A 21,476-nucleotide genomic window follows, 5' to 3' on the forward strand; every position below is an offset into this window, starting at 1 on the left:
GCGGGTGAACAATAAGGATCCATATAAGGAGCTCCACGTCCAAAAAAGCACAGGAAAGTACAGCTCAATACAAGGTCTGCTAAGAGGATTTTAAATCCAAGAAAGCCTATGGCTTGTTTCCATTGGGGTCCTTTGTACTCAATTCATCGAAACATTTAATGACAGACACATATACTCTACTATGCTAATATAAACAGTTAGAAAACACAAATATGTACAGTACACAGTTCGAAGGGGGGGGGGCTAGGCTTTACCTTTACAGGGGCCAGTTCCAAAATGCAGCCACCTGTAAGTGCTCTTTTAGAGCGGTTTGTGAGTAGGGGTTAGATGAGTTGTAGGTGTGAGGCCAAGCAGTAGCCTGACCAGTTTGTTTTGGGATGTCTGGAGCCTTGTTTTTAAGGCCTTTGTGATGCTATGGTACCATGAGGTGCATGCATAGTCGAAGTAACTTTGGATGAGTGCTCCTTTGTTAGAGTCCTCAATGTATTCTTACTGACCAGAGAGGAGATCCTACTCCTACGAGCTGGGGCTCGTAGCTGTTGTGCGGGAGGAGTAGGACGAAGGCTCAGTATGTCCTCCCTGTGGGGGCTCCTCACTGGCAGATGAGTCAGTAAGATACAACAGCAGTGACAATACACACATGTGTGTGGGGAGGGGTACATTGGCATAAATAATTAATTAAATAAATAAAAAAGAAATGCACATAGTGCAAATGTCAAATGGAGTTCGCCCTCCCTCCATATATGGAGATCAAAATGCACTGATGTCATGTCAAATGCACATATATGGAGATCAACATGCACTGAATTTATGTCAAATGCACATATATGGAGATCAACATGCACTGATGTCATGTCAAATGCACATATGGAGATCAACATGCACTGATGTCATACACAACATAAACCAAATACACAAATATGGAGATTTGATTTTCAACTTGCACTGATGTCAGACACAACAGAAACCGCCAATTTGATCGATATGCCCATATATGGGCGTATCAGAGCCACCCAGGGGACACATACGCAAATCGGCGTTGTTCATCAGCAGCAGCATCTAACAATACATGATTTCTGTTATGTTAGTGTATGTTGAAAATCAATGTACGGTACATATAGCGTTTAACATGGTTTCTGTTGTGACTGACATTAGTGCATGTTGAAAATCTCCATAATACTGTATGTGCATTTGACACGGTTTCTGCTGTGTCTGACATCCGTGCATGTTGAAAATTTGATTGGCCAAATCCAGTCATGAACGTAACATGCTAATTTGAATGGCCAAATCCGGTCATAAACATAATATCTGGATTTGATTAGCCAAGCTTCACATGACAGTGCTCTGATCAGCACTGGTAACGTCTAGTATATAAAATGGTGAAAGTCATACACAACTTTGTCTTGGGAAAAGCACAGTTGCATGGTTATAACAAAGGTACCTATCTTTGCTATGCAATAACTAAGGTCAGGTGTAAACAGTTTTCTGTGAGTTGGTCTAGTATGGTCTGGTATAGTAAACGCTTTGGATCTGAGAGATACAGATTATGTGCATCAAACCTGGGTCCAATTATATTTAAACCTTAAATGCTTTGTTGTTAAGCACACAGTTGGAACCACGTCATCTTTCAAAGGTAATCACTGATGAACTTTTAAAAAGATGAATTAAAGTTATAGTCTTGTGTGCTTACAGTCATCTCTCATGTGAGTATTCACCTGTTTCCTAGGCTGTATGTTTTCCACTTCCTGTCGATTTCATTGGATATCATTGGTCATCTGACCAGTTTCATTGGATTTCATTGGATCAAATCGACAGGAAGTGGAAAACACACAGCCTAGGAAACAGGGGAATACCATTCGAAAATAAACAAATGAAAACACATCGTGGACTCCATATATGGAATGGGCATGACTGACATTAGTACTGCATATGATTATGACAGTCAGTGACATCACCGTTATGACATTAGCATTGTAGCCGATGATATAAAAGACACCAGTAGTCTCAGAGATATTCTCAGATCCAACGGTGATTCCCAGTCTTGAACTATCTCCCAGACTCTTCGACGTACATAATCGAGCCTAAATCTGCAAAACTCGATCGTCAAGACTTCGACAGGTTCTAAACTCTTACCAGTAGAGACATCTGCACCTTATGTACTAACAGGGGTATTCAGCCTTACAACCCAAATACACTCTCGCGTTTCTACAGAGCCGATTTCAACTTATTCTAATAAAAAGGCCAGACAAGAGAGATTACAGAGACACACAGAGAAATGTTGTTCTGGACAGTGACCAAAGAAGAGAATGGAGGACTAGGTACACAACGTCATGTTACTGTAGCAGTTGGGCACAAAGTGTACTACTTTGGAAAATGCTACTCGGATCACATTGATGTGTATGTCTTCAACACAGTATCTTTGATCTGGATGAATGTGCCCCCAGTGTCAACTGGAGAACTTCCTGTTGAGGTTCCTGGGCGCAGCAACCACACAGCTGTGCTCATAGAAGATATAATCTACCTGTGGGGGGGGCGTATGGGGAGAACCACGTTCTGCAATGTTCTTTATGCCTTTGATGTCAACACCCACATATGGTTTAAGCCCAAGGTTTTTGGGACTCTTCCACAGGGGAAGTGGAACCACTCAGCTTGTGTCTTGGGGAAGGTCATGTATATCTTTGGAGGATGCAACAACAATCTGTGTATACGCACTAATGACATCCACAAGTTGGACACCACCACAATGGTCTGGTCTTTAATTAACACCAGAGGCACTCTGCCATCTGTTTCAGAAGGTCACTCTGCCACTATCATCGGGACAAAGATGTTCGTATTTGGGGGAGCTGGGCAGGGGAACTTCCTCGACATCAGGGCGTATGACACAGAGACCAACAACATCAGTGTGTTTGACACAGAGACCAACTCCTGGCTTAGCACACCTTCTGCACAGCTCCTTCCAGGAGGACGCTGGTATCATTCAGACTTTGCCTACAATGGAGAGCTGTACATATTTGGTGGAAACAATTTCCACTCTACTTTCAATGACCTGTGGAAGTTCAATCCAGAATCCTTCTCCTGGAAGAATGTTAAACCCAAGGGGGAGGGCCCCCTTGGGTTTAACAAAAAACCCAAAAACACATTGACTACAACTGGCTGTTGCATGGTGGGAGATTGTGTCTTCCTCTTTTCAAAACACATGCACATCTTAGACTTTAGTCCTACTCTGAAAACGTTATGCAAGTCAGCTGTCATTCAGTGCGGTCTGGAGCAGTCAGGACTCCCACGTGACATCCAGTGGGAACTGGCAGTCATGACGAATGACAAAGGCAGAGAACCAGGTCCAGAAAATTGGCACAAAAGACCCCGATGGTTCCCCGATGGTTCACCTGTTCTCCTCAGCGCATATTATTAAGACTCAGTCCATGCGCAACCGGCCTGGGTTCAAATCTCACTCGAGGCTATTTGCTGCATGTCATTCCCCTAATTCCCAGTTTCTTGTCTCTACCGAATGTCAATGAAGGCAAGAAAAGGTCCACACGAAAAAGAAAAAACAGGGGGGGGGGGCGCTCCTGTCATTTGTGGCATACCAAACAACCTGTTGTCCTGTCATATAGCCACATATTCTGTAAAGCCTGTCTGCAAGAATGGTGGACACAAGGAATGTCCAGTTTATACAAAGAATTCTACAACAGGTACATACTTTACTGCATAACCGGAGGGGCATGCGTTCCAAATGGGAATCATTCCAAACAGGCATGGGCCCATAATAAGAATAAATATACCTAGAAAAGGTGTTCTCAGTGAAGTGCATATCTTCGCCAGAGAATCTTGCATCATCCACTCGACTTGCCCAAGTATGAACTCCATATTTGGACAGCAATATGTCTGACAGGATGGTGGATCCCAGTTAATGAATTCACAAACAAAAACTTCCACCGGTGCAAACAATCTCAACCCTGCCTTCGGTCTAGCAATTATGTATAATATCAATCATCTATCATCTTGTATATCTAACTATATAAATGGCGAGCAACTTCCGCACCCTCGGTGGTGACACCCCACAGCTCTGTTATCGGATAAACAACGCACCGCCAGACCACATGTCGCCTACTGACTCGCCACGGCGGCCGCACTGAATTTACGCCTCGCGTAGGGGACATCTCACTGTTCACTACACCTTTTCCACCGCGCAACATAATTAATTCTACTCACCAAATGTCGGACAAAACGGAAGGGGAGGCAGCTTCGTACCGTTTACCGTGCGCACGACCTCATCACCACAACACCAGGCAGCCGCTGCGGGGGTTTTTTCCTTTTTTTCCAAACTTTTTTTTTGGTCACCATTTTCTCCAGGCACCATTTCTGGTGTAACGTCGGGTGTTTCTTTTCACCAGCCAATCACCTTTCACGTTGCCACGTCCGTTGCCACGTCGCGCTGACGTACGCTAAACAAGCGCTGCCGTGCGCACAATGCAAACGAGCCCAAAGGCGCGCAAAAATAAGCCGACCATTGCTTACACACAAAGTCAGACCTGGCAACGCAGCCTACGCCAATCATGTGTGAGAGATCTACAAGCTATGGGGCAGAGACGCCACCGTATCTTAGCAACAACTACAGCGCTCACTCTCATTGGTCGTGTCACGCTAAGAGCAGTCTCCAGACAATGGCATCGCAGACAGCTTGCTGTTACTGCTGTAGCCATCACAGGCAGTTGCAGCACGACGGACAGGGCGCTGTGATAGCTGCCATGTCGCTAACGCTAACCTGGTTGTCATGCCTGCAGCGGCTGTGCAATCACTTTGTCAACAATGCACGTTCGTGTGGTGAATGTCTATATTGCTGCTCAGTTCGTCCATTGTAGATGGTGTATGTTTGTGTGTGTCTTCTGGAGAACTATGTAGCCCCCCCCCCCCCCCCCCCCCAAATACACGTACTCACAACAACACCAGGCGGCCGCCATCTTGCAGAAAGGGCTGCCATTCGCCAGCTTTCAGAAAAACAAGCAACCACCTTCATATTTTTTTTTTTTTTTTTTTTTTTTTTCCTTTTGGAAATTTTCATCCCACGATTTCCGCGCGGACCACCAGGGGGTCCGCGGACCCCCTGGTGGTGCGCGAAACATACAAAATATAATTTCTTCTACTTATTTTTCATCATTTTGTAACTTTTACATTACACTTTCTTACAATTTCTTTTTTTTCTCCCTTTTTGCAAATGTTACTTAGACAATTTGTCTACCCCCATATACACACGCCCACGCGGGCCCCGTGCGCGTACATGCCTCTAACAGCCATAATCCCCATCTATACTGCCCACTCTGTGCTGCAGCTACACGGATACAGACACAGGGACACGGAGGGACCAACAAAGCAAAGCCCCGTGCGCGGCTGGGGTTGAGGGGGGCGTAGCCCCCCGAAACTCTAGTTATCTATAATTCCAGGAGTGTGTATGTCCCTTCATGCCTGTGTGAGGTTTAGGGATCTCTAATATGCCTGCATAGGCTGGAATTATAGCAGGCTACTCTGAAAACAGGGTAACTCTGACATGGGGTACTGACATCATAGTACCTGCTGACATAGTACCGATGTCAGACTGGCCTCCAAGTACTCCAGAATCCTCAGTGACATCCTTGCCTCTGCTTCCAGAACTCCATCACATCTAATTGACATAGCTCACCAACCGGGGAAGATTGAAAACATTTTTACCTCCCGGCATGTTGAAGACAATAACTAACCATTACTCAGTGATCGTCAAAGCCCATAATTGTGCTTTTTGCGATCATTGAGATGGTAATTGAATTGAACAATTCCACAAATATTTACACTTAGGTCAATTCAGCAATACCTGCATATGCAGAGCAGTAAGTACTGTGGGAAGCATGATGTTCAGTCAGTTTTACAAACTAATTTCCACCCTAAAATGTCCCAGTTTAAAAAGTTTGAGAGCCCCTGCTCTGAAACATAGAATCTAAATTTTGACCACTCGTAAAATTGTCTGTCCCAAGAACAAATATAAAAACATTGATGCCAGAAATAAATGTTACCAACAAAATAGGAACAAAACGTTGACATTAAAAAAAAAGACATGTAAGTATATTGCTTCCTGCTTGAGGCCCAATGTGTTACAGTTGGCGTATTACTTTTAAAGTTATAGCCAACAAAGGTATACTGAAATCAGTCACAGGTGGAGATTTAAAAAAAAAATCTTTAAAAAAATGTGGCTAGATGCTGTCGTTTTGTAGCTTAATACTTTCCTAAACAATCATTTTCAGAGAATGACTGACAAATAGCACTCACCATGCATCTTTCACAACCACGAACACATTTATTGAGAGACAAAACAGATGGAACATAACCAGTTATCTGTAAGAGGTTTATTTCTCTCTATATTTTACAAATATAACATAAACATAAAGTCTTGATGACAGTTTGAAGTCCGAGGTACTTTGAAGCGTGTAAGCCACAACCACTGGCAGCGGACGAGGGGGGAGGATTTTGCCCATTTATCTGCAAAGATACAAAGAAAACTATCAAGTAAGAACAAAAACAAGTAGGCCCTTAAGACTTGGTTTGGCTGTACCCTAGGAGAAACTAATGAGGGTTTCTAAGAGTTTCTAAAAGGCTATCCTAAACAGAATAGTATGCTCTTCCAACTAGTCTAGAAGCGAAAGCACACGAACCAATCCAAACCAAACCAGCACAAACCAATAGATGTTACCTCCTGTGTGTTAAAACATGCTTCAGTTCCTGGGTTCACCAATGAAGCAGATCAGATTACAAAAGAGAATTAGCAATGCAAAACTGAGGGTCACAGAGACGGGGTCATATTTCATAAAAAGGAAAGAAAGTCCTAATAGTCACAAAATTAAGTCATCATTTCATAAATATAAAATTAAACTGAGGTGAAGAGAAGAGGGTGAGAGTAGGGATTTAAAAGGCACAGTTCAAAATGTCAACTTAAATCTCCAATAACAGCCGTCCTTTCTACGTGCGCCGTTTTGGACTGTGCATAGTTCAAACCTTTACCTGCTGAGGACATCATTGGCAGGGATTTAAAGCTGGATTTCAAACTATATTTTACGGTGTGGCTCTCAGTAGGAGGCGAGCCTTCTAGAAGGGGGTGTGTGTTAGTGTATCTAATCATACAAACTGCTGGATTGATCAGCGCCAAATGTCTTGTAAACGCAGGGCCAGGCAGTTCCTCTACAGCAGTGGTTTAACCCTTTTCAAATCAAGGTCCATTATTAATTCGGCATTTAAACCATGGACCACCATTTGATGAGATTTAGCCTCTCAGACCCAAGAATATTGTGTTATCGTTGGATACGATTTTGCCCACAATTCCATGAGATATTGATGTGGTACCATAGGAGAGATAACAGACAACGGTCCGGGCACCTAGGCTGCTAATTCCTGAAGGCGTGTCGCAGGTTCGAATCCCGTTCCCAACAACCTTGCTGCGTGTCACTCCCCATTTCCTGTCAGTCTACTGTATTCTATCAAATAAAGGCAGAAAAAGCCAGAAGAAATCTTTAAAAATATGTAAATAAAATCTAATTAAGTTTACTTACAAAGATTGTTCATTTATACATCTACTAGAGTTTCGGGGGGCTACGCCCCCCTCAACCCCAGCCGCGCACGGGGCTTTGCTTTGTTGGTCCCTCCGTGTCCCTGTGTCTGTATCCGTGTAGCTGCAGCACAGAGTGGGCAGTATAGATGGGGATTATGGCTGTTAGAGGCATGTACACGCACGGGGCCCGCGTGGGCGTGTGTATATGGGGGTAGACAAATTGTCTAAGTAACATTTGCAAAAAGGGAGAAAAAAAAGAAATTGTAAGAAAGTGTAATGTAAAAGTTACAAAATGATGAAAAATAAGTAGAAGAAATTATATTTTGTATGTTTCGCGCACCACCAGGGGGTCCGCGGACCCCCTGGTGGTCCGCGCGGAAATCGTGGGATGAAAATTTCCAAAAGGAAAAAAAAAAAAAAAAATATGAAGGTGGTTGCTTGTTTTTCTGAAAGCTGGCGAATGGCAGCCCTTTCTGCAAGATGGCGGCCGCCTGGTGTTGTTGTGAGTACGTGTATTTGGGGGGGGGGGGGGGCTACATAGTTCTCCAGAAGACACACACAAACATACACCATCTACAATGGACGAACTGAGCAGCAATATAGACATTCACCACACGAACGTGCATTGTTGACAAAGTGATTGCACAGCCGCTGCAGGCATGACAACCAGGTTAGCGTTAGCGACATGGCAGCTATCACAGCGCCCTGTCCGTCGTGCTGCAACTGCCTGTGATGGCTACAGCAGTAACAGCAAGCTGTCTGCGATGCCATTGTCTGGAGACTGCTCTTAGCGTGACACGACCAATGAGAGTGAGCGCTGTAGTTGTTGCTAAGATACGGTGGCGTCTCTGCCCCATAGCTTGTAGATCTCTCACACATGATTGGCGTAGGCTGCGTTGCCAGGTCTGACTTTGTGTGTAAGCAATGGTCGGCTTATTTTTGCGCGCCTTTGGGCTCGTTTGCATTGTGCGCACGGCAGCGCTTGTTTAGCGTACGTCAGCGCGACGTGGCAACGGACGTGGCAACGTGAAAGGTGATTGGCTGGTGAAAAGAAACACCCGACGTTACACCAGAAATGGTGCCTGGAGAAAATGGTGACCAAAAAAAAAGTTTGGAAAAAAAGGAAAAAACCCCCGCAGCGGCTGCCTGGTGTTGTGGTGATGAGGTCGTGCGCACGGTAAACGGTACGAAGCTGCCTCCCCTTCCGTTTTGTCCGACATTTGGTGAGTAGAATTAATTATGTTGCGCGGTGGAAAAGGTGTAGTGAACAGTGAGATGTCCCCTACGCGAGGCGTAAATTCAGTGCGGCCGCCGTGGCGAGTCAGTAGGCGACATGTGGTCTGGCGGTGCGTTGTTTATCCGATAACAGAGCTGTGGGGTGTCACCACCGAGGGTGCGGAAGTTGCTCGCCATTTATATAGTTAGATGGATATGACTGATGACACAGACTGGCCACATCAAGTCCCAGGTCCACATGGGAGCCACACTGTTATTAGACCCCATCTTGTTTAACCCATTAAGACCAGGAACGCATCCGTGTAACCACCATCTTACAACTATAGTTTGGCTTTTCAAAAATAGCAGATCTGCATGGCCATAGCGCGGCATTCTAAATCGTGAACATTTGTACAAATCTTTGAAAATATATATCATTACTTATTTATTTTTTAAAGCAAACATTTGGGGGGGGGGGGGGGTCCCTGGAACAACATATTTTGAGATGGGGGTCCACGGCCAAATACATATAATCTTGGGGGTCCTGGACATGAAAATGTTTGAGAACCACTGATATAGTAACAGAAGTTTTTTCAAAAAACGGGTAGGCTTTAGAAGACATTTGTAGAATCCCTAGAAGCAAAGATTTGAGTTAAAAATGATCGCTTTAAAATCTGCTGTATATCTGCTATTTTTTTAATAGCCAAATAAATCTATAAAATGACGTGATTCCCGGTGATTATAAAAAAGATGCGTTCCCGGTCTTAATGGTTTAACAGTCATGGCTACTATTTAGCATAACGTTCCAGGAAGACCAAGCCTGTAGTTTCCATTCCTGCCAACGATGTCATCAACAGGTACATTTTCTATTCACGCCACCACCCGCCTCAGACACAGGGCGAGTGGACAGAAATGGTATCTTCTTATAGCGAGCATTAGTGAGGACCGATATGTGGACACATGGCTGAAAAGTGTTACTTTAAAGAGGAAAGACTTTAAAGAGGAAAGACAGAAAAGCAGGTTGAGGCAGGAGAACAGATGGAGACAACTTTCAAAGTTCTTACAGAGCAGCAGCTCCAGAAATGATTTCAATGAGCTCCTTGGTGATGACCGCCTGTCTGGTTCGGTTGAAGGTGAGGGTCAGCTTGTCGATCATCTCGGCTAGAGAGAGGGAAATATAGAGATAGGGGGAAATATAATTTAGTATCAATGCTAAACATTAACCATATGAATGGATCAACTCGTACTGGACAATGGGAGTAAAACAAAACAATTTTTAAACTATTCTTTAGAATGTCTTACAGGCGTTCTTGCTGGCGCTGTCCATAGCCGTCATCCTAGCGCTCTGTTCGCTGGTGGTCGACTCCTTCATTGCGTAGTAAAGGATGTTGACCAGAGCGAACTCCTGATAGTTCCTGAGGACGTCGGCGTCGATGTCGTCGTAGATGCCCATGGCCTCTGTCAGGCAAGATCGCATACAGTGAGTGACTGATTCAACACATAAAATCCACTGTTGTTTACTTGAACTTCACTAAAATGCCATACCCGAGTTAGCAACAGTATCGTTGGAGAACAGAGGCTTCTTGTCTATCTTGTAAGAGATGACAGACCTGTATGGAGGAAAGGTGATGCACACGTGTTCAATTACACTTGTTGCGATACTTCACATCACTTCAAACTAAATGACAGAGTAGCAGCCAGGAATGATGAAGGTAGCCCTTCCTTACTTAAAGTTGTTGTAGACGACCGTCCCCTGGTCATACTCGTATCCTAAGTTGATCAGCTCTGAGGCAACGACGGACGCGTCCTGGAACGTGGGAGGCCTGCGGCCAAGTTCCTTGAAGTTTATCAAAATGTGCTTTCCATGAGTCCTGAATGATGGGAGGAAGATGCCACGTTATGTTCGGGTAAAAACACGGTATGTAGTCTTACGTGGCCAGACAACTATTCCACTATCTCCAAACACTATATAGTCTGGAACTACACCGAAATCAGGGCACGAAAACTGTTCGTCATTTCCGTTCACAAAAATATTTTTTAAAATATCTTTACACTTCATTTTTTTAATTTCCATTTCTGCTAAGGAGCAAGCAATATATACTTAGATGATTTTGATTTATATTAGGATACATTTGCGCGACTGTAAAGACGAAAAGGAAGTGGGGAGATGGCGTCACATCCGCTTTATTGCTTGTTCATGATCAGAGCTTCCGTGGTCCAGACTGTACCGGAAGCATTTGAAAATTGTGGGAGGCAACAGTCTGGCCATGCGAGACTACTCTTTATGTGATGCCATTTGAACTTGTTAGCTTCTTACTAGGTAGCATCAGGAGATAATTTACTAAATTATGTTATAATTGTTTAATTAATTGAGAAACTGGATAGTTTTTGTTATCATGCAGCAAAACAGTGTTAGTGTAATGTGACTAATGCGCCCAATTTACATCAAAGACACCAGACTTCTTATTTTGAGGGCAAAAATAACATTTTGCATGCAAGACAAATATTCACAGCCGCTGCAACAAATTCATCCTAGGGGAAACACTGCATCATAAATATTATGTTATTTATTTTAGCTGGCTTAAACGTGACTAACCCTCATGTTTTCATTCATCCCATTTCTGTTCTGCATGCAGATGCAGAGTATTTCTGCAATGCAATGCTGCAAAGTGACATCCATAAAAAGGTATTGTGTGTTTCAGCATCTTCCATCAGGGCAGTTGGGTAAAGAATGGTAAAGTAATCTGCCATTGGTCATGTTTAACGTCACAGTTGGACAGGAGCTAAACACGACCTGACTTCTTTCTTTGAAGTCCCAAAAGAAGCGTTTCATAAAACCAACTTTTCTGCAACTTGAACGTCATATACCTGCCCAGGATGCCCCTGAGCTTGTCCCCCACGTTGACCACCATCACCTCCTTGCCAGCCTCTGTCAGAGTGCCAATCTGAGCCTTTATGGCCTTGGCAACACCAGAGTGGATGGCACCACAGAGACCACGGTCAGATGACACACCAATGATCAGGTGCTTGTTGGCGTCCTCTGGTGCTTTGATCTCAGCCTTTTCGTAAAGGGCTGGGGAATAAAGTACAACAAAACCATTACATATGGGAAGTCTGATTCAAAGATCAGCGTTCCACAACAAAATAACCAATTCAACTAATACTGTATATTGGAATGACCTTTACTTCAATGTCCTTTTGAGTACAAACTAGAAAAGTGCGCTCAGCAGAGCACAAATCTCCAGTCATGTATGCAATTAAAATTTCTACTTAACCCATTGAGACCATATCATTTTGGGGGTCCTTGACATGAAAAAGTTTGAGCACCACTGATATAGAAACATACGTTTTTCAGAATAGTGTAGGGATTTAGAAGACATTATTTTGTAGATTCGGCTTCAGGTCTGAAAGGGTTAAAGCCATGAAAGAGTAGCACGGCATGATATATATGGCATACGGGGGTAGCTTAGTCGGTATAGCTCTCGCCTTTGGACCACAAAGTCATGGGTTCGATCCCGGGCACTGCCAACTCAGCGAATGAGTAGCATGGCTTGGGTGCGTCAAATCGTGCGGTAAGCACAGGGAGTTGATGCTAGGTGTGGCGCTCCACCTCAGCAATCCATCTCTAGTGCATTGTAACAGGGATAGACTCCTGCGTTCTCGGCCGATACCGATAATGAGCCTTTCCAACCGACTGGCATTTGAACCAGTTGTACATCATCTCTACTGTAGTGTAAAAGTAGTGTGGCATGTTGTCATCACTAGGACAAACCAAGTTACAATAATAGCTCCATAGGCTCCAATGTCAGTAAACTCCTGCCTGTAATTCTGAACAGATGTCATTAAAATGTCTGTGTAATCCACAAAGTCTGATTGTTAATTACTTGTGTCAATTATATTTGTATCGCCAGTCAAAGGTTGTTCAAATAGGACAAACTGTAAAACATAAGCAAACGTAAATGCCAAAACGTTACCGGCTGTATTGATTTAAGATTGGTTGGGGATGAGGCATCATACGTATGTTTGTGTTCATGCAGCAACAGTGGTGCATGTCTGCAGTTGACTAGCTCAGGTCTATAGTGGAATGCTCATCTCAAAACCTGGACGGATGATGGCACTACGGTTATATTATAGAAAGAAGAAAGAATTGAGGTCCCAGCCTGCACACAAAATATGTAGCTGATTGGCCTAGTAGAATGCAAGATTAGCTGCAGACGTAAACACAGGACAGAACTAATTGATCTCCCCGTTGAAATAATAACGGTTGAATTAATCATTCAATTAGCAGACATACAAAGTTCAAGTCTACATGGTAGAATCTTCAGCGATAATCTAACAAACTTGAGTGTGAAATGGAACCAAAAAAGGTCCATTTCTACAATCAAAGACTTAAATTAACCTTGGGGATTTTACTGTGTAGGTATAATACTGTATGTATACATACCCAGGGCACCGGTTCCATAGACACGGGCAGGCTTCAGGGCCCTGTCAGCACGGGCATACTTGGCAGCTGCCACCATCTTCATGGACTTGGTGATTTTCTGGATGTTTTTGATGGACTTCAACCGAATGGTGACTAGGACACAAGAACAGCCCTCACTGTCAACAGTATAAATAAAAACAGAAAAGGCATGCTTGCTGATGCCTCCTGTGTATACAGTGACTTTGTACCATCACTTGAATAGTGCAAAAATGTAACTCAGGTCATTCTTCACAAGTTACTATTATTGTGTTGCATTGTAGTGAGTGATATACATTTCACTGTGTAGATTAGGATAGTAGATAATGTGTATTCAGCTGTGTGGCAGAACCTGTAACAGTCTGTAACAGTTGACATAAAAAGTACTTACTGTCCTTCAGGGTGGCCATGTTCCTGACCTGCCCACTGCAAACGCAGAGAATGCATTCAGAATTGTGTTGCAAGCGTTATCATCATAAACATTGTTATAAATATGGCAAAATATGCCCATATTTTTTTTAAATGCTCTAATAAATTCAATTCAGCAGACATATCAGCGTCATATGGGGTTAATACATACACACACACCCCTCAACTTGTGACATACAAGCTAACCTGGATAACAGTTTAGCACATTGATACATTGAAAACACAAGACAATGAGATGGGGTTAGAATAGACAGTCAAAATGACAAACTTTCTGGTCGCAGTGTTGACTATAATAACTCTGTATGGAGGACAGTTCGGCAGCAACACAATGACATTAACACGGCCAGTAAATGTCACGTAGCAAGCTAGTGTTAGCCACTGTTAGCTTAGCATCAGCTACAGCGGCTGAACTTGGGCCGACTGGCTGAAGTTCAGCAGCTGTAGGCTAAGCTGATGCTAAGCTAATGCTAAGCTAACGCTGCTGTCTGGGCATTCTGGCTGTCATTCAGCAGCAACCCCGGCCTGCACGACACTGTTAGCGCACGTCCTTGCAAATGAATGACTGCGTGTCTAACCAACCATAAACGTGCCACAACTAACCACACTGACTGCTATTAGAAGCAAATGCGCATTATTATGTGTATTAAATAATGCGTTAAGTTACCATTGTGGGGAGAAGAACACCAACGAGCTGGTCCGGGCGAACATGTTTGCTGCTTCTCTCACTGAAGGTCAGACTTGCGGGACTGCGCAGGCGCCGAGTATATGGGGGAAAATGGCCGAAGGTCTCGCGAGATTCTCCATTGTCCTCTCCTTTATTCAATCAATAGCACCCAGCTTTATTTATTTATTTATTTGTTTGTTTGTTTGGGAATAAAAACACATAGAATAACTCATAAACATAGACTAACACAACAGAGCCAGGGGGGGGACGGGGACAACAAAGGCTTACAATTGCAAAATCATTCATGTATTATGAAATTAAGCTAAAATAATTCTAATTGAAATTGATTCATTTTATTATTATTGTAACAGAGGTGTATTGGTATCAAAATGTAGAAAGTACTCATTATGCAGAATATCCCATTTCACAAGTTCAAATGTATGAAATGTATATTATAATATAATAATTGCAGATCTACAAGCTCACAATGCGTTGCATCGCGAGGCACTGAGTGGGCTGAAGTGGTAATGTGTGTTTTGTAATAAAATAAAAATCTACAAAGTAACTAGTAACTAAAGTTTTCATATAATTGTGTAGTGGAGTAAAAGTGTGATATTTTCCTCTGCGATGTAGTGGGGTAGAAGTAAAAGTACTGAAATTTGTAAATGCAGAAAAAAGATTTTATTTTATTTTTTAAATCTCAACATTTTACTTGAGTACATGTACTTAGTTACTTATTGGTTGTAGATAGAAACCCCAAGTCTCGCGAGACTATTCCCGAGTGACGACGACGACGTATGAAGTGCGTCGAGTGCCGAGTGAGAGATTGAAGAAGTAGTCGAGCAGCCAGCTAGTATCTAAGCTAGCACAGGACTAAACCACAGAGTAAACATCTAGCTGGTTTAAGATCAAAGATGGGGAAAGCAGATTTCTTCAGCCCCAAGGCGATAGGCAACAGGATCAAAGCCAAGGGCCTCCAGAAGCTCAGATGGTATTGTCAGATGTGTCAGAAACAGTGTCGAGACGAGGTGAGAGACCAGAACAACACAGAGCCATGGTGCTCAGCTGTTAGCTTAGCCATCTATTTTCGAAAGATTTTGTATACGTTTAAAAACTTGTGAAATGGGACATTCTGCATCATGAGTACTTTTGGGTACTTTAAGTATGTGTACTTTTACTCAAGTACATTTTGAATACCAGACTTTCACTTGTAACAGAGTATTTCTATGTTGTGGTATTGATACTCTTACTTAAGTAACACATGTGAGTACCAGTCATTTGTAATAATGAGAGGGGTCAAACACACTGGGAATACATTGTGGTTGTCTTCTCTCTGTTACCTAACTGGTACCAGCTAGAATCTGGTTTTCAACCAGTGGTCCGGGGACCACCAGTGGTCCTTGAAGGGGTTCCAGGGGGTCCCCAGCCAAATTAATAATTAGGAACCAAATTGACCCTTATATGTCTGTAACTCTGAGAGTGTACAAATGGAACCACGGGTCCATTTGGTTCCATTTGTACACTCTCAGAGTTAAATGAACACTGATGATGATACTACTGTGTAGATTGGGGACCCCCAAGGAATCAAAATGGTTGAGTCCCTGGCATATCTTTTCAAATGGGGGTCCCTGGACTAATGTGTGTCAATTTGGGGGTCCCAAAAAAGGTTGAAAACCACTGAGCTAGATGGTGATGATGGCTACATAACAGGTTTAGTTCGCCTATTCTAGCATCTGCAACATGATATAAGTATATAACCCACCCAGTGGTGGTAAAAAGTATTCAAGCTTTGTGACACGTTGTGAGATTGTTTATACATTTTAAAACTTGTGAAATAGGACATTCTGCATCATGAGTACTTTTATTTTTGGTACTTTCAGTATAATGTCGATGCCAATAATTGTATGAATAACCTTTGCTTTATCACCACCAGACAGCTTTAATAATATTCAGCTATATGTTGTTTTGAACCATTTTCTCTGTTTGCTCACAGAATGGTTTCAAGTGTCACTGCATGTCGGAGTCCCACCAGAGGCAGCTGTTGTTGGCCTCAGAAGATCCTAACCAGTTCATGGACTTCTTCTCAGAGTGAGTCCTGTTGTAATGCTGTGATATGAAGTTGCATGAGCTGATGTTTACAGTCTTATAAAGACGTACTGGCATGTTAACCTTTCATCCCACTGAGCCCATGGGCGGTAGAACTGACTTTACTTTCCCCTGCTTTCCTAGGGAGTTTAAAAGTGACTTTTTGGACTTGTTAAGAAGACGTTTTGGTAAGGGTGGATTTCCCCATTTAACTTTACCACTTTAACTTCACGGTTAAAAGCGTATTACAGTCAAATAACGAACATTCTCTCTCTCTCTCTCTCTCTCTCTCTGTCTGTCTGTCTGTCTGTCTGTCTGTCTGTCTGTCTGTGCAGGGACCAAGCGAGTGCATAACAACATCATCTATAACGAGTACATCAGCGACAGGGAACACGTCCATATGAACTCCACACAGTGGGAGACGCTTACGGACTTTACCAAGTGGCTGGGGAAAGAAGGTCAGTCAATGGGCACAGTTAGGGCTGTCACGATTAAGTTGACAATTAATTGACACACAAATAATTGCGATTAACAATTTAAATTGTGTTTTTGTCATTGAGCTTAGGAACATTATGAATACAATTTTAATTTCTGTTTAGTTTTTAGGCTTCATAATCACAAATTGCACAGGGCAGATAATGACGGATAACTTAAATATACAAAGAAATGACTGACACATTTAATTGTATACTTTTAAAAAAAAGTGTGGAAGCAGTACGAAACACCATCCTTGTCCACAATCAAGCAATATCAAGCAGCTGTGGAGATTATGTCTAACTAGAGTTTCGGGGGGCTACGCCCCCCTCAACCCCAGCCGCGCACGGGGCTTTGCTTTGTTGGTCCCTCCGTGTCCCTGTGTCTGTATCCGTGTAGCTGCAGCACAGAGTGGGCAGTATAGATGGGGATTATGGCTGTTAGAGGCATGTACGCGCACGGGGCCCGCGTGGGCGTGTGTATATGGGGGTAGACAAATTGTCTAAGTAACATTTGCAAAAAGGGAGAAAAAAAAGAAATTGTAAGAAAGTGTAATGTAAAAGTTACAAAATGATGAAAAATAAGTAGAAGAAATTATATTTTGTATGTTTCGCGCACCACCAGGGGGTCCGCGGACCCCCTGGTGGTCCGCGCGGAAATCGTGGGATGAAAATTTCCAAAAGGAAAAAAAAAAAAAAAAAAAAAAAAAATATGAAGGTGGTTGCTTGTTTTTCTGAAAGCTGGCGAATGGCAGCCCTTTCTGCAAGATGGCGGCCGCCTGGTGTTGTTGTGAGTACGTGTATTTGGGGGGGGGGGGGGGGGGGGGCTACATAGTTCTCCAGAAGACACACACAAACATACACCATCTACAATGGACGAACTGAGCAGCAATATAGACATTCACCACACGAACGTGCATTGTTGACAAAGTGATTGCACAGCCGCTGCAGGCATGACAACCAGGTTAGCGTTAGCGACATGGCAGCTATCACAGCGCCCTGTCCGTCGTGCTGCAACTGCCTGTGATGGCTACAGCAGTAACAGCAAGCTGTCTGCGATGCCATTGTCTGGAGACTGCTCTTAGCGTGACACGACCAATGAGAGTGAGCGCTGTAGTTGTTGCTAAGATACGGTGGCGTCTCTGCCCCATAGCTTGTAGATCTCTCACACATGATTGGCGTAGGCTGCGTTGCCAGGTCTGACTTTGTGTGTAAGCAATGGTCGGCTTATTTTTGCGCGCCTTTGGGCTCGTTTGCATTGTGCGCACGGCAGCGCTTGTTTAGCGTACGTCAGCGCGACGTGGCAACGGACGTGGCAACGTGAAAGGTGATTGGCTGGTGAAAAGAAACACCCGACGTTACACCAGAAATGGTGCCTGGAGAAAATGGTGACCAAAAAAAAAGTTTGGAAAAAAAGGAAAAAACCCCCGCAGCGGCTGCCTGGTGTTGTGGTGATGAGGTCGTGCGCACGGTAAACGGTACGAAGCTGCCTCCCCTTCCGTTTTGTCCGACATTTGGTGAGTAGAATTAATTATGTTGCGCGGTGGAAAAGGTGTAGTGAACAGTGAGATGTCCCCTACGCGAGGCGTAAATTCAGTGCGGCCGCCGTGGCGAGTCAGTAGGCGACATGTGGTCTGGCGGTGCGTTGTTTATCCGATAACAGAGCTGTGGGGTGTCACCACCGAGGGTGCGGAAGTTGCTCGCCATTTATATAGTTAGATTGTGTGAACCACCTTCACTATCTGCTATCTTCCCTCCCAGTGGTTTGGAGGGGCTTTGCTAGTTATTTGCTAGTCAGGTTTTGAGATAGAAAAGCACATTCTTTATAATGCGTAATATATCTTGCTTAATGGTACCCCCTAGGTTTGGCAAAGGTTGATGAGACCCCTAAAGGCTGGTACGTTCAGTACATTGACCGTGATCCGGAGACAATTCGACGTCAGGAGGAGTCGGAAAAGAAGAAGAAGCAGGACTTGGATGATGCGGAGCGTGGTGCTAAGTTCATCGAAGAGCAGGTCCGCAGAGGCCGTGAGGGCAAAGAACCAGAGGTGAGCCCCCCCCAACACACACACACACACGAGTACTTCAGCCAAGAAGGACACAATGCACTTCAATAGGACACTTGTTGTGGCATCTATGCTAACATAAAGAAAGTGTTTTCCTTGTGCAAGATCTAGATGTTTGTCGCAGAATCAAACAATGTTTTTCTGTCTTTTATTCCCTAGGAAACACCAGTTTACACAGAGCTCAAGCGGGAGAACGAGGACGAAAAAGGTTAGTCTTGGGGACTGATAGCTTACCGCTCAGCTCTTTTATGTACATAGATATACGCATTTGCACTGAGACGTTCCTTTTTAAGCTCCAAATCTTTGGATGAAAAAGGACCTTGCAGCTTTTGTGTAGTGGTGCTTATCCAACAACAAGCTGTTGCTTCAATTTCTCACTTTCATTATTTATATATCAAAAATTCTGCTTTCAGCTGGACACTTGCATTGCAAGTCTCTCCTGCAAGTCTTTCCTTTCCTGTATCTCAGTCCTCATTAACAAATTAAATGGAAAAAATGTAAGAGCTCTCCAAACACTGCAGATGTGCTAATTATAATGTATTACCATATTGTACCATACAGTTTAGTTAAAATAACGTTGTATTCATTAAAATAAGTCCCAGATTGTGGCTTCAAAGGCTGTATATGGACACTTTATGTAAAAACAACTTCTGCTTGTTCTTTCAGTTGTCTTCAATATGGGAGCGTGCTCTTCTGCAGCAGGTCCATCTAAACCAAGGTACCGAGACGGCTCTTTTGCAATACCATTTAATTCTGCTACATAAATGACAGACTGACATGACAATCATCACTTACGATTTGTTCATAACTTGGTCTCCATAGTACCGTCAAAGGTCCAAGTGCCCTGACAATAGCAGCGGCGTCGGCAAAGAGGAAAGAGATGTCTTCCAGTTCAGAGTCCAAAGAAAAGAAGAAGAAGTCTGCCCTGGATGAGATCATGGAGGTATTGCGTCATTGTGTTGTGTATTTATAGCCTTGTTCAGACCAAAGATTTCGGATGAGACTAAAAGGCCCCGTGTAAACGACCACGGTCTCGAAAACGGCAAAATGAAATATCAGATCCGTCCGTTTAGACTGCATTTTCGGGAGTTGAAACCACATTGAAGTGAAACCTCCTTCCAGAGTGGAAATCTTTTAAAACGCTCCGCCTCTGTGTAAACATGCAATATGGGGGAAACGGCAAAAACGCTTCCTTTGGCACGCAACACCATCGTACAATTGAGCATAAATTTAGCAGTGGAACATTGCAGTGAAAAATGGCTGAATTACCCCTATAATGTGTCTCTCTTGTCTTCATATCTAATGGTTGAAAATGTTCTTTGTATCTGTACTTTATGCAAAATAGGGTCAGTGAAACATAAACCATTTGTGATGTCTTTATTGTCTAGATGGAGGAACAGAAGAAGAAGCTGGAGGAACAGAAGAGGAAGTCCGTCAGAACTGACTATTGGCTGCAGCCTAACATTGTGGTGAAAGTTGTCACTAAGAAACTGGGAGAGAAGTACCACAAGAAGAAGGCCGTCATCAGGGTAACAGAGGATTAATTTTAAGTGACGCGTGCTTGTGTGTATGAGTTAAAGAGAGCAAGAGTGACTAACATTTGTATTGTTACTCCTGTTGCCACAGGAAGTGCGAGACCAATACACCGCTGTAGTGAGGATTATTCCCTCTGGAGACAAACTGAAACTAGACCAGAGTCATCTGGAGACTGTTATCCCTGCAGTCGGTAAGGATGCAGACATGAGATTGTTCTGGCTCAATATGTACCTCAACTCCAGGGTCTTAATCTAACCCCCCACCCCTATGTAACGGTGGCCTGCAGGTAGACGTGTCCTGGTTCTGAATGGCCCGTACAGAGAGACAGAGGCTGTGTTGGAGGGTATAGATGAGAAGAAGTTCTGTGCTACACTCACACTTGACTCGGTAAGGGAGAAGTACAGAATTGCTGCAAGTCTATGTCCCATTCTTTGCACCTTTTGTCCGTCCATTTTTTCTCAAATAGATACATAATCCTGTATGTCTTCTTAACATTTGTGTTGTCTCGTCTCCAGGGTCGGATGAAAGGGAGACGGGTTGACGGCATTGCTTATGAGGACTTTTCAAAACTGGACGGCCCTGCCTAAAGATCCTCACTGACCACACTGGCTGAGGGACTCTACTGTGTCAGGCTCCCTCCGAACCTGTATATATATATACATATGGTAGCTCCACAGTGCATTGTCTGTGGAGCTTACCACCTTTACAACACCTTTTAATTACAGAATAAGTGAATGAGATCAAGATGTTTTTTTTGTTTTTTATTTGGTGAAATTAACGAATCTTGACAATGAAGATGTATCATTTTTCTTGAATAAAATACAACAAAAGTGAATCATGTGTCCTTTTATATAGTGGTACGCTGAGAAATATGTACTTTTACTTTGTAATATGTTTTTAAGAGAAAATAAAATTGCCGTATGCATTCATCCCCTCTTTACTTTGGACCATTTTGTCATTGAGAACTTATACTCACCCT

General features: G+C 43.3%; 2 protein-coding genes across 3 annotated transcripts; one reads left to right on the top strand and one right to left on the bottom strand.

Moving 5' to 3' along the window:
• Nucleotides 1-6,359: 6,359 nt before the first annotated feature.
• atp5f1c (ATP synthase F1 subunit gamma) lies at nucleotides 6,360-14,440 on the bottom strand (the record flags this gene model as incomplete). 2 transcript variants are annotated; one of them, XM_084049908.1, is made up of 9 exons in its annotated part: nucleotides 14,338-14,440; nucleotides 13,636-13,670; nucleotides 13,230-13,361; nucleotides 11,654-11,858; nucleotides 10,513-10,656; nucleotides 10,331-10,395; nucleotides 10,088-10,243; nucleotides 9,850-9,946; nucleotides 6,360-6,507 (listed from the first exon to the last, which is right to left on the bottom strand). In XM_084049908.1, the coding sequence occupies exons 1-9, from the start codon at nucleotides 14,379-14,381 to the stop codon at nucleotides 6,504-6,506; spliced, it is 882 nt and encodes a 293-aa protein (XP_083906034.1). In that variant the 5' UTR covers nucleotides 14,382-14,440. The 2 variants fall into 2 exon arrangements, with proteins under 2 accessions (XP_083906034.1, XP_083906035.1); XM_084049909.1 differs by lacking the exon at nucleotides 6,360-6,507 and having other exon boundaries at nucleotides 9,846-9,946.
• Nucleotides 14,441-15,165: 725 nt separating this feature from the next.
• Nucleotides 15,166-21,332, top strand: kin (Kin17 DNA and RNA binding protein). The gene is made up of 12 exons (XM_084049652.1): nucleotides 15,166-15,365; nucleotides 16,331-16,425; nucleotides 16,567-16,610; nucleotides 16,758-16,880; nucleotides 18,759-18,943; nucleotides 19,121-19,169; nucleotides 19,628-19,679; nucleotides 19,784-19,904; nucleotides 20,350-20,490; nucleotides 20,588-20,687; nucleotides 20,784-20,884; nucleotides 21,013-21,332. Exons 1-12 carry the CDS (start codon nucleotides 15,252-15,254, stop codon nucleotides 21,082-21,084), a joined length of 1,197 nt encoding a protein of 398 aa, XP_083905778.1. The 5' UTR covers nucleotides 15,166-15,251; the 3' UTR covers nucleotides 21,085-21,332.
• The last annotated feature ends 144 nt before the right edge of the window (nucleotides 21,333-21,476 follow it).

This window comes from Gymnoscopelus microlampas, assembly GCF_963454915.1.
Source record: "Gymnoscopelus microlampas genome assembly, chromosome: 23".
Classification (NCBI taxonomy): domain Eukaryota; kingdom Metazoa; phylum Chordata; class Actinopteri; order Myctophiformes; family Myctophidae; genus Gymnoscopelus; species Gymnoscopelus microlampas.

What these genes read in the sequence shown, in the direction of transcription:
- kin (XM_084049652.1), top strand. Translation starts at nt 15,252, where the DNA reads ATGGGGAAAGCAGATTTCTTCAGCCCCAAGGCGATAGGCAACAGGATC. An exon ending in AGAAACAGTGTCGAGACGAG is followed by an intron (nt 15,366 to 16,330) that starts GTGAGAGACCAG and finishes GTTTGCTCACAG; the next exon opens with AATGGTTTCAAGTGTCACTG. An exon ending in CAAGTGGCTGGGGAAAGAAG is followed by an intron (nt 16,881 to 18,758) that starts GTCAGTCAATGG and finishes GGTACCCCCTAG; the next exon opens with GTTTGGCAAAGGTTGATGAG.